The 12,512-nt window shown below is 44.2% G+C and overlaps 1 protein-coding gene across 1 annotated transcript; it reads left to right on the top strand.

Moving 5' to 3' along the window:
* The first annotated feature begins 7,459 nt into the window (after window positions 1-7,459).
* Window positions 7,460-11,609, top strand: CXCR4 (C-X-C motif chemokine receptor 4). The gene is made up of 2 exons (XM_005286771.4): window positions 7,460-7,607; window positions 9,982-11,609. Exons 1-2 carry the CDS (start codon window positions 7,581-7,583, stop codon window positions 11,044-11,046), a joined length of 1,092 nt encoding a protein of 363 aa, XP_005286828.2. The 5' UTR covers window positions 7,460-7,580; the 3' UTR covers window positions 11,047-11,609.
* Window positions 11,610-12,512: the final 903 nt, after the last annotated feature.

The following is a 12,512-nucleotide window of genomic DNA, read 5'->3' as shown; positions in this document are numbered from 1 at the left end:
TTTGTTTATTTGTTTTCTGGTTGCATCAGTGGAAATAGGCTGAATCTTATTTTATTTTAAATTAAGGCAGTATTCATATGTGCAGATTTCTCCTGAAGACTGCTAGAATTAAGTTGTATCATTTAGCTGTTATTGGCCTTGGATGAACAGACTGAGTTAGAAGAAGTTTTTTACTCCTGCCTCTGCTTTCAGAGCCATCTTTCAGCCACACAAACAAGACATTTCATCATATATTTTGAAAACTGAGAAAATAAGCAAAAGAGACCACCTCAAACTAGCCAGTGCACATGCAGAATATAGAACTTCTTTCCCAGAAGCAAGAATTAAAAGAAAGAGGCAAGGTGGCAAAGACACAATGGTAGAATCAGGTAGGGTGACCAGATGTCCCGACTTTATAGGGACAGTCCCAATTTTTGAGTCTTTCTTATATAGGCTCCTATTGCTCCCCACCCCCTGTCCCGATTTTTCACCCTTGCTGTCTGGTCACCCTAGAATCAGGTGCCTAGCATACTTTGCTACAGTGAGTATTTGCTTTGCCTTCTATGCTCCAGTGGGACAGCCATTTTGAAGACTGGCTTGAGGAGAAGTGGTGGGGCTGATGCCCAATGCCAAACATGTCATTTACTGTCATGTAGGCCAAAGGGGATGAAGTTAATAAATACCAACCAAGGCATCCCGGGGCATGTGTTGCATTGCTAGCTGTCTGGGTACTAGGACACAAAAGCAAAATGGAATGGGTCTAATTATCTTCTAAACAGCTAGGCCCCATTTACACTGGCTGAAGAAACCATAATAGGGCCCATGGGCAAAGTACATTTTCCAGTGTCTGAGGATTGTGTTCGAACATGATATTATTGCAGTCAGGACATCAGATTTTTTACCTGTCTAGATGGGAATAAACTATGTTGTAACCATGTATCCATACTGTGATACTGCCTTCTGTTTACAGGCAAGACCAAATTGTGTTATATACCATAAAATATATGAACTATATAAAATGTGTAAAATGGGCCTTCGTGCATTGCTAGCAAGGGCCATACTAGCAAATACAACCCTTATTAACCAGAATTGAACTGCAGGGTAGGCAGGGCCTCAGTGGAACTTTATAGCACAACACTAAACCAGGATAATAAACCAGGAGGAAAACATTTCTTAGCAAAACACAAGCATGTCCAAACTGGGGAAGCCAGAACCCTGCCTTGCTCAGGGTGAAGGAATGATTTACAATACAGGTAATAAACCCCAACTTTTACCTTGTCTTCATAATCCTGATCTGATTGCAGTTCTGGAAGAAACCTGAAAATGCCTCCTGGAGTGCCCTGCCATATAATCAATCAAAGATAAAACTTTCCGCTTCACTGATGTGCAAATGGAAACATGTTTGTTAGAAGGATTAACCGGAGTTGTTCAAAGTGTCTCTTCAGAGTCAATTCAGTCTACTCTGCTTCCAAACAAGCAATAAACTATCCACCGTGCAAGCAGATTTTCTTACCCATAAACACCACCAAAGAGAAGAAGGGGACCAGAAACTTAATGAGCTTGGTCCCCTTTGAGTTTGGACTGATCAGTGTCAACAATAATTTTGACAGCTTCTAAAATAAGCACGTAATAAACATCATCCAATTAATCCCCACAACACCCCTCTCAGGTAGGGAGGTAAGCATTTTTATCCCCATTTTACAGTTGTGTGAAGGAAGGCCGAGAGGTTAAGTGATTTCCTGATGGCCACACAGGGAGGTGGCATTAGAGCACAGGAACTACACTGGTTCCAACTAGAACACAGTACCTCTTTAGCATGCAGCCACCGACATCTTGGCCTGGTGGGGATCCAGGCAGACAATGCTAAGAAAGCTGCCACTTGACACCTACGTTTCTTGCACCCTCTGCACGTACTCTGCCACTCGCAGGCTTGATGTCTGTCCCCCTTCAGCAGACAGATATGAGGGAGAAGCCTACTCCCCCAGCATGCACACAACTTCAAGCAGCTTGAGACCCTATTGGTAATATGTCCTGCCCAGTCTGTGGCAGTAAGAGTTTGAGTTTCCTAAGGAATCTGTTGACTCCTCCTTTTTGGGCCACAACACTGGTTTCCTTTCCTTTTTACAAGAAAATTGTCCACTCCTCACCAAACTTCACCCCAAACGTATATACCAGCTCAGGGCATATTCCATAGCCCCAGCACCCCTGGGCTAGCCACGTCAGTTATGAAAGAAAAAAAAATTGCTTGAGCCCCAGCACCTCTTTCATTACAAATTAAGCACTGCTTAACAGCCCCTTCCCAGAAAGCTGCACTGCAGTTTGGGGCATGTAGGTCTGTGTTAAGGCAGGACCACAGGCTAATCCATTGGCCTTGCAGGCAGGTGGCCTCCAGATTTGCTAGAGCCAGCTCACGTTTTACTAAAGTTTTTATAATTGTTAGTGCTATTTTGAATCTATTTCTATCATGTTTATTCTCCAGGTCTTCCCTTTTTCTAACCATTTTGTTTGTGAAGTAACCATCTTCTTTCCGGATAGTTTCCAGATAAATACTTAGCAGTGAAGGGGTCTTTGTAAATTTCTTCTTATAGTACTCTCTATGATCTCTCTACCAGTTTAAAAATATGGCCCATGAACCTTTCAGAATCTCCTATTAGCATACTAATAGGCCAATTTTGTTTGATGTCATAATTCCTGATCTTTCCATCACCCAAAGTCATAGAGAAGGTTGCATGCTTCATAGAAACACTGTCAGGATGCTGTGCTGAGGCATCATTAACATTACTGACTGTGAAGATGCAGTCCAAACACAAAGCACAGATTAGTAATTTCTAAGAAAATTACTAAGTACCTGTAACATTTTGCATAGTTCACACTTCAGGAAGGCCTGCTCAGGGGTAATGTACATGATTTCTGAAAAATCTGTGCAATACAGTACATAGCAGAAGGAGAAAAAACATATTTTTTGTGCTGGCCCTGTAATCTGAAATGAAACACAGTGGGTGGAAGGATCCCACACATTCAAAAGGGATTTCTTGTTCGTACACCAAAGCCCATTTTGGTAAGCTGTACAATGAACAGAGTTTTGCATGGAGATGTGAAAACAGTGGATATTTCTAAAATGAGATACTACCTAATAAATGGCATAATAATTTCAGACAGATTGAGAGTGTGTCCATTCATATTTAAAACACACCCATACAGGGGGACAGCACAATAACATGTGTTACAAAGTGGGGAGCAGTTTATTGACATAGTCTTGTTATTCTTTATTTCCATCATAGTGGCACCTACATGCCATAAATCAGGGATCAGGTGTGCTAGGTGTTGTACATACAGAATAATGTAATAATCATTATTTCATTAGGTGACAGTTTACTTTGTTAAAGTGACTTCAAATTAAGTAAGTGATGTTTACAATAATTAAACTAAATGCAATTTAGTTTTTTACTCCATCTCTGTGAATCTACTTTATAGCTAGTTTTTCACTGTGGAAGTTGTATGAGGGACTACTTTGTTCTCCAGGGAGAAGCACTGATATTTATTTTTAGTAGACAAAAACAGGTTAATGATTCACAATTTGAGGACCTGCATTGTTGGCAAAATAGTGTAAGGACATGTAGGATTTCACTTCCCAGAGTGCGCATTTTCAAAAACAAACACATGGCAAATGGGTGAGGGTACGATCTGATTTTCATAGTAATTTTCTCACCAGAAAAACATTTAATGCAAAACACAAGCTTATAAATTGCTATTTGTTAGCACTGTCTCTCGAAGATTGGTAGCTCATTCATTGAATTACATGCTTCTGCAGAAACAGCCCCCTTCTTTTATCAGGTTGGAAATCATTAACTCACACACTTCAGTCCCCCTTACAAAGGAAGTTTTCACTTTTTTGAGGAGGGGATGGTTAAGAGAAACAAAAGGAGCTATAGATATAAAACAGCTATGTGAATACTGGTTTCAGCAGCCTGCAGCCAAACACATTTCAATGCCATAGATCCCATTAGGATCTCCAAATATCCTGCATAGTCTATATGTGCAACACAACTTCAGTGCCATCCGCTCCATTAACTATGTTGCCAGCATCCACACTTTCCACTTTGCCTCTACATGTCTAATGCATCCAGTGCTACCCATCCCATTTAGTAGTACACCAGCTCTCAAACTTCTCATATAGCCTTAAAGTTGATTATACATTTATGACCTTTTTTAGTTTGTATGTGAATTTGTATGCCATAGACTTAGCCTCAACAGTTGGAGAGGCAGCAAACTCCGTGGTAGCTGTCTTGTATTTATTCAGAGGGGATCTCTAGCCTAACCTCTGCCTCTCCCAGGTCAAAATGTGCTCTCCATTAAAATGTATCTGTCTGTCATCTTAACTTCTGGCAATTTAGGACCAAATTTTCCAAAGTGCTCAGTTCACATCTAGGAATCTAAATGAAATGGCCAGTTTGTGGCAGCTGCCTGGTGCTGAACACTTTTGACAATCTGGCCCATAATCTATGGTTGCATATTTTTATAGCGAACTCCTCAAAATATGTCCAGTCCCTGGAAAGCCTGGGTTTTAATCATCCAGTGGTGTCACTAAGGTGAGCTGAATTTCCTGGACCAGGGCCGGCTCCAGGCACCAGCCCTCCAAGCATGTGCTTGGGGCGGCACCTGAAGGGGGGCGGCGCTCACCCGGGGAGAGCGGGGCCGCGGCCGGGCTCTCCGCCCTCCTCCCGGCACTCCGGCCGGTTGGGGAGAGTGGGGCCCCGGCCGGGCTCGCTGCCCTCCCCCTGGCGCTCTGGCCGCCGGGGAGAGTGCAGCCACGGCAGGCTCGCCACCCTCCTCCCGGCCGGGAAGAGCGGGGCTGCTCTCCCCCGGCACTCCAGCCGGCCGGGGAGAGCAGGGCCGCGGCTGGGCTCTCCGCCCTCCTCCCAGCGCTCCGGCCGGTCAGGGAGAGCGGGGCCCCGGCCAGGCTCGCCGCCCTCCTCCCGGCGCTCCGGCCGGTCGGGAAGAGTGGGGCTGCCCTCCCCCGGCGCTCCGGCCGGCCGGGGAGAGCAGGGCCACAGCCGGGCTCGCCGCTCTCCTCCTGGCGCTCCGCCCAGTCGGAGAGCAGGGCCGCAGCCAGGCTCGCCGCCCTCCCCGCAGCGCTCCGTCCAGTCGGGGAGAGTGGGGCCCCGGCCGGGGAGAACAGGGCCGCGGCCGGGCTCGGTGCCCTCCCCTGCCGTGCTCCCGCCGGGGGACAGGGGGCGGCAGGAGGCTTTTTTGACTGGGGCGACAAAAAAGCCAGAGCCGGCCCTGTCCTGCACTAGTGAAAACTGTTCATGCGAAAAATGTTTGGCAGGATCAGGCCCTCAAATGTTATCATTTGACCTTGGGAAAGGTACCATAATATATCTAAATAAGGAAATTCACACTCATTTCACACACTAGCAATTGGTCAACTGCGCACTTGAAAGACCACAAAATACATTAATATTTCATTTTTAATGTTGATTCTCATCCATTGCTTTTAAGATCATGTGTGACAGGTGTCTAATGAGAGGACATGAGTGTATCATAGGCACATCTGAAAAGCTGTTTGTTTTGTTGTATATGTAATAGAGATTGTTAGTGAAAAATTTACCTGCCTGAATAATTAATTATGCCAGAATGGTAGTCACTCCACACTTAAATTTGGGTTCTTGTTTTTCACTTACAATGGGGCGTTCGACCTCTGGAAGTTTTTGTTTGTTTGTTTGTTTGCTTGTGTTTTAAACAGAGTATAAAGCCCCAATTTTCAGGATATAATCTCAACATCTGCTTGAATTTTCTGAGGATTTTCAAGTAAATCTGTTAATTAATTCCCAAATTCCAATAAACTAAAATTTAGCCTTTAAAAAGTTCACATTGAGTCTCATGAAGTTTCTGGCCCCTCTAACTAAAAAACTAGAGACTATCTAAAGTCAGAAATTTGCACATAGTGAATCTGTGTCTCTGATATAATCATTTTGTTAACTAACAAAAAGACTAGTGTTATCTGTCATAACTGAATATTCATGCACCTTTGTTAGCTAATGGAGACCACAGCTTATGTTAGCCATATGTATTCTCAGTCATGGTGTGAAGAAACCTAGTACAACATTGACTTTTGGCAGATGCCCTGGTAATACTCCCTGCATCCAAAACTGGAGGCTAAGACAGAGCCTAAACAATGGGCATTGTTAGGAAGGGGGGGTTCTACTGCTTTGAGAAGACCTTTGACAAAGTTCCACATATATGCCACAGAAGGACCTCAGTGTGACTTAGGTACTTTGTTATCTCCAAAATACATAAAATATTACATATGCACACACGATACTCATCCACCACAAAAAATAAACTGAACCAATGTTTCCAAAATAATTAGTATTTATTATAATCCAGTATAGAATGGATTCTGCAGTTGTGAATAGATTATCTTAATTGAAACCTATGGGATTACTCATGAAAGTAATTTACGTGCATAGGTGTTGGCAGTATTAGATCACTGTAAAGCAAGCATGTCCTTACTTTATTGTCTCTGTATGTTTTTGTTTGTCCTTGCCTATTCCATCATTGCCAAATCTGGTGATTTATTGTAAACCTCAGAATATTTTGTTTTTCTTAAATTATTACCCAAAATCTCAGGGGGGGTTTAAGCTTCTAGCCCTCATATTTACAGAGGAAAGCTGGAAAAACGTGACCCAGAATTTTTTTTTAAATTTCATGCTTTTTCAAGCCAATCTCCTTTAATTTTGGGGGTGCTGACTATCTTTTGCAGCTCTTGTGGGCAGCAATACTGCCATTCTGGCACTGTTTCATATCACTTCCATCTATTTTCTAGCCATTACCCTCACTGCACACCCCTCAAAATATGTGCTACTCTGAGTCTGGGCTAGGGTTGAAAACCAGCTGTGAGGAAGAGAGGGTTGGGTCCAGTGCTTAATTTGTGCCAGAGCTGAGCCCCCGCACCTCTAGGTTTGGCAGTTCTGAGCCCTGGCACCTCTGGGCTTGCCACCTCAGTTGTGAAACTAAAAAAATTGCTTGTGCCCGGTACCTAATTGCTCGATCCTCCCACCTCTTTCATTACAAATTAAGCACCTGTTGGGTCCACTTTGGGGGGTGCCCTTCCCGCCTCTGGGTCTCCTCCAGGTCATCCAGCCCAGTGCCCTTGTTATGAGAGCGAGCCTGGGCTCCATGGGGCACTGGCTGAGAGGGGCTCCTGCCACCCTGCTTCCCCACACCCTAACTCCGGCTACCACAGCGCCAGTCTGCAGGCGCAGAGCAAACCCCTGGCTGTCGGGGCACTCAGCGCCCCACGGAAACGGCCGCAGGACACGGAGCCTCCCCGCCCCGAATGGGCAGCCCGCCCCCCCGGACCCCTAGGCAGGGGCTGGAGCTGGGGACCCGCACATGCTCACTAGCGGACAGGGCATATGCGGCTGACACCCCCCGCCTGGGAGGAGCCACAGGCAGGCTGCCAAGGGGGGGGGGGGAGCGGGGGGATTATAAGAGTCCGGGGCGCGGCGGAGGGACTCCGGAGTTTATGTGGCGCAGCTGCAAGTTGCGGAACGCAGCGAGACTCGTGGGCAGCTTGGAGGCAAGGAGCGGGAGGGATGGCGGACGGCACGGACAGCCTGGATGTAAGTGCGGAGAGTTGGGGGGACGGAGAGCACCAGGCTCGGGCGGGAGCCTGCCTCCAGCACTTTGCGCGGCGCGGGAGCGGTTCGCCCCGGTTGGCGCCGCACCCAGGGAGCGCCTGGCGCCGGGGCTGCAGCCAGGAGCCCGCACACGCACCCATGTGCCAGCTGTTTGCAAACAAAAGTGCATTGAGTCCTGGGGCCAGCGCGCGGGCAGGGGATTGCTAGGGGCAGGCGCGTCCCCTCTGCTCGGCTGGAGACGGGGGCGCAAGGGGCTAGGCGGTGGCTACCCTCGCCTAACGGGACCCGATGTGCGCTTTGCGTTTCTTCGCTCTCCTTTCTGAGCGCGCGTGTGAGGCGCCCGGAGCTGGACTTGCAGGGCGGGCATGAGCGGAGTCCCGCACTCGGGCTCTGAGCCCCATTAAAACTTGACGGGGTTTGTGGGGGGTGAAAGGGCGGAGTTTGGTCCCCAGCCTCTTGCTGTACTTGCGTCCCCTTGGGCGTTTTCAAGCGGAGCTGTCAGATGAATTTCAAACACTTTCCTTCCGTCCTTGCTGCCTTCTCAACCAGTGCCAACGATAAGGGCTGTCCTGGCTGGTTTGAGCGCACTGTTACAATGTAAGATTTCGAGCAGCTGGTGCCGCCCTAATGAGTTTGCTATCAAAGATCAAAGTTGGATCCTCTTGGATCAAGCCAATTTGTTGCAGGGAGCCTCGAAATTCCAGTGTCTAAACCCAGGACGAGTCTAGTTGCTTCTAGGGTGCCCAAAGTGCTGGGTACAGGTTTTGCAGTACTGGATTTTTTTTTTTTTTTGGCTCTGCTATTTTTTCAGTTGAGCCCGTGGCATTTTGGGGCCAAGTACCAGATTTGGGGATTTGCAGTGCTGTAGAGCCAGGATTCATCAGCCGCATGATATTTTGGAGATGTGGTGGTGGAGTATGGGTGCCCACACTTTCTCTCCATTTAACCCGTGAAATTTTAAGGGGGAGAGGGGAAATAGGGCCAAAAATTGCCTAGATCTGGCAAGATTCATCTTTTATGTATAACTTGTAAAATGCATAAATAGGTCAATCCATTTGGAGCTGGTGTATCAGATTGTTTATAAGTGACTTACAATCTTCTAGGATGTATAAACCCTCTGCAAATATTATATTTATATGATTTTTATTATATGTATATACATAAAGAGTAATTGCATAAGAGTGGCCATTCCCTCCAGCCTGTGTTGTTTTGCCAGTTTGGGTATTAGCCGTTGGTGGTTTCCTGATGCACTTTCATGCCTGATGCGGCCACTGTTTCGCTTCCTTTTTCCACTAGCGGGCACAGTTCAACAGTTTCCCCAGCTAGGCTCCAACAATCCCTCTTAGTCCCATGATCCCCTGCAACCACAGCAGAGGGAGGGGAAGGTGTTTGCTCATGGTGACCTTTCTAAGGGTTGTGGCTCTCCTCTATTTAAGGGGTCACCTCTTCTGAGGAACTGTCAGTTGCTTCTCTGCAGGGAACCCTCACTATTATTGTTTTCTCTTCATCGCATTAGCTGAATCAATGGGAGATCTGGGGAAGCAGTGTTACTGGTTAGAGGATGCTTAGTTATGGACCTCTACACTTCTGTAGTAAGAATTAAAATGAAACTGTTCTTATGAGTGATATTCTTTGGAGACAAGTATCAGAGGGGTAGCCGTGTTAGGCTGTATCCACAAAAATAACTAGGAGTCCAGTGGCACCTTAAAGACTAACAGATGTATTTGGGCATAAGCTTTCAGGGGTAAAAAACCCATTTCTTCAGATGCATGGAGTGAAAGTTACAGATACAGGCATAAATATATATTGGCACATGAAGAGAAGGGAGTTACCTTCCCTTCCCTTTTTTACCCATGAAAGCTTATGCCCAAATACATCGGTTAGTCTTTAAGGTGCCACGGGACTCCTAATTGGGGTTTTTTTTTTTAATTCTTTGGAGAGCTATCCTACAGTAGCAGGGGATGGGCTAGCCACTAGGCGATGCAATAGACCTTTTCCATTGGTAAGGTGAAGCTGCTAAAAACATGACACAATAGGTGTACTGAAACTAGGATAACATTTCAGAGTGGCAATTATCCTTCGCGCCCTATCCCCACACACAAACATTATTTCCCAAAGGGGAGGGAGAATTAAGTAGAAGTGATCAAAAGTTTTAAATATTGTTTTGATAATTAAGTTTAATGTAAGCTTCATCTTACTATGGTTTTTTTATTAGCATTTGGAAGGCTTTCCCTATCCCTGACCATGCCTTCTTAGGAGGCTCTTTAGACATTAATGTGAAAGTATCTATCCATAGTGAAAAGTCTTAGTGGAAGTGGAGTTGAGATCTAACAGCTTTTCTTTCGTTTTATTGTAGCAGTATTCTGGGTTCACCATTGAATTTCCTGATAATGGCACTGATGAGCTTGGTTCGGGCCATGACTATGGGGACTTGGAAGAGCCATGCTTTGGGCATGAAAATGCAAATTTCAACCGTATCTTTTTGCCAGTCATCTACTCCATCATCTTCCTGACCGGAATCATTGGCAACGGATTGGTTATCGTTGTCATGGGCTACCAGAAGAAATTAAGAAGCATGACCGACAAATATAGGTTGCACCTTTCAGTGGCTGACCTCCTGTTTGTCATCACTTTGCCATTCTGGTCTGTGGATGCAGCTATAAGCTGGTACTTTGGGAACTTTCTGTGCAAGACAGTCCATGTCATTTACACTGTCAACCTGTACAGCAGTGTCCTGATTTTGGCATTCATAAGTTTAGATCGTTACCTGGCAATAGTCCATGCTACCAATAGCCAGAGACCAAGAAAGCTGTTAGCTGAAAAGGTAGTGTACATAGGCGTATGGCTACCAGCCATGCTTTTGACAGTGCCTGATATAATCTTTGCCAGTACTACTGAAGTAGATGGAAGGTATGTATGTGATCGCGTCTACCCTCATGACAACTGGCTGATTTCATTCAGATTTCAGCATATTTTGGTAGGATTTGTGTTGCCTGGTCTAATAATCCTGACTTGCTACTGTATTATAATTTCTAAACTGTCACACTCCAAGGGTCACCAGAAGCGCAAAGCATTGAAGACTACAGTCATTCTCATCCTTGCCTTTTTTGCCTGCTGGCTGCCTTACTACATTGGCATCAGCACAGACACCTTCATCCTGCTTGGAGTCATCAGGCATGGCTGCAACTTTGAGATGATAGTACACAAATGGATCTCTATTACAGAAGCCATAGCATTTTTCCACTGTTGCCTGAATCCGATTCTTTATGCCTTCTTGGGTGCCAAATTCAAAACATCAGCACAAAATGCCTTGACATCAGTTAGCAGAGGATCGAGCCTTAAGATCCTTTCCAAAGGCAAACGTGGCGGACATTCTTCTGTTTCTACAGAGTCAGAGTCTTCAAGTTTTCATTCCAGCTAACACAGTCTCCTTCCCATCATTTTGTAATAAAGAACATTTTTTAAAAAAAGTTACACAAGATTTCAGAAAAAACAAGACTGACCATAATGTACAGTTTTATTTACGGTTGGAATTGTATATTTTCTTTTAGTTTCTGTGAAGTTTAATTGACTTATTTATATAAATATTTTCATGTTGATGGCAAAGTGTCTAGGCAGGACCTGTGGACAAGTGGTTAGTTCACGAAGTTTTAGTGCTTGTCTGATTGTATAGATACGTAAACTAAACACTTTTAGAGTGTAGCAAGTGACTGTTTAAAATTTAGAAAATGTTTTTCTGTTTGTATGTAAATGTTCCAAATGTGTTCCTGTTTAAAAATTGTTTTGATTGATATTCAAGAATCCCCCCCCCCCCACTATAAGCTGTTTGGTTTACAATAGTTTAATTCTGCTGTAGACAATGTCACTTATAACCAAAGCCTCTTCTGTCAAATGCTAGATTTTTTTTTCTTTCAATTCTCAGTAATGGATTGGTTTGCAAAACTCTGCTATGTAAGGTTGTTAATAAAAGTACATGATAAAAACGATTTTGAGTGGTATGTTCTTTATTCCATATACAGTACTTTATTTTTCTTAACACTTTGAGTTGCAGTTATTAATGTTCAATCTTTGAAACCAACATAACTCATCTGATATGGGCCTAGGGGAAAACAAGAGGTTTCATATATATATTGCTTGTCCAATGATGAAACAAACTATATTCGTCAATACAGACAACTGAGCAGCTTACGGCATTTATTTTGTACCAACTTGTTAATGCTTTTTCCATTAAAGCACACATTTAGTGTAGCCAACATTGCCTTTACAATAGCTTATCCCCACTTCAGTTAAACTGTTAATGGCTATTTGAAAACAAACAAACAAAAACTTCCTTTATTGTAATATACTACACCCAGAACGTCCATTTAACCACCTTAACAGGTGCTATCAACCTTTTAAGGAAAATCAAAAACATCCATGTTAGAATGAGATTCTAACTGCTCATGGTAAGTATGCAACTTCCATAAAATGCTTTTTTTCAGGTGCTGTCTGATATCTGCATGTAACAAATCAGATTGGCAGTGTGTAGAGATCTTGAAAGGAGATTTTACACTTAATGTAATTATATACAATCCAAGTTAAACTCCCACTCTGTATAATACACATCAGAAAAATTTGAAATCATGTTTGTAAGTACAACTAGAATGCAATCTAATATAATACAAGTTCTCGTGAGCCTTTTGCGATATCCTGACAAATAGATGATTTCCTGTAATTTAAAATCGTTTTACATGTGCTTCCCCTATAAGTATATTATATTTATATTGTAACGCCTAAGGCAAAATTGGGGTCTGATCCTGCTGACACTGACATCAATGGTGATACATTAGATTTGTCAAAGGTGACAAATGCACCAATTTAAAATGTCACTTAAGCACATGCTTAACT

This window comes from Chrysemys picta, chromosome 11 (genome assembly GCF_011386835.1).
Source record: "Chrysemys picta bellii isolate R12L10 chromosome 11, ASM1138683v2, whole genome shotgun sequence".
Taxonomy (NCBI): domain Eukaryota; kingdom Metazoa; phylum Chordata; order Testudines; family Emydidae; genus Chrysemys; species Chrysemys picta.
This window is presented reverse-complemented; position numbering and strand designations above follow the sequence as displayed.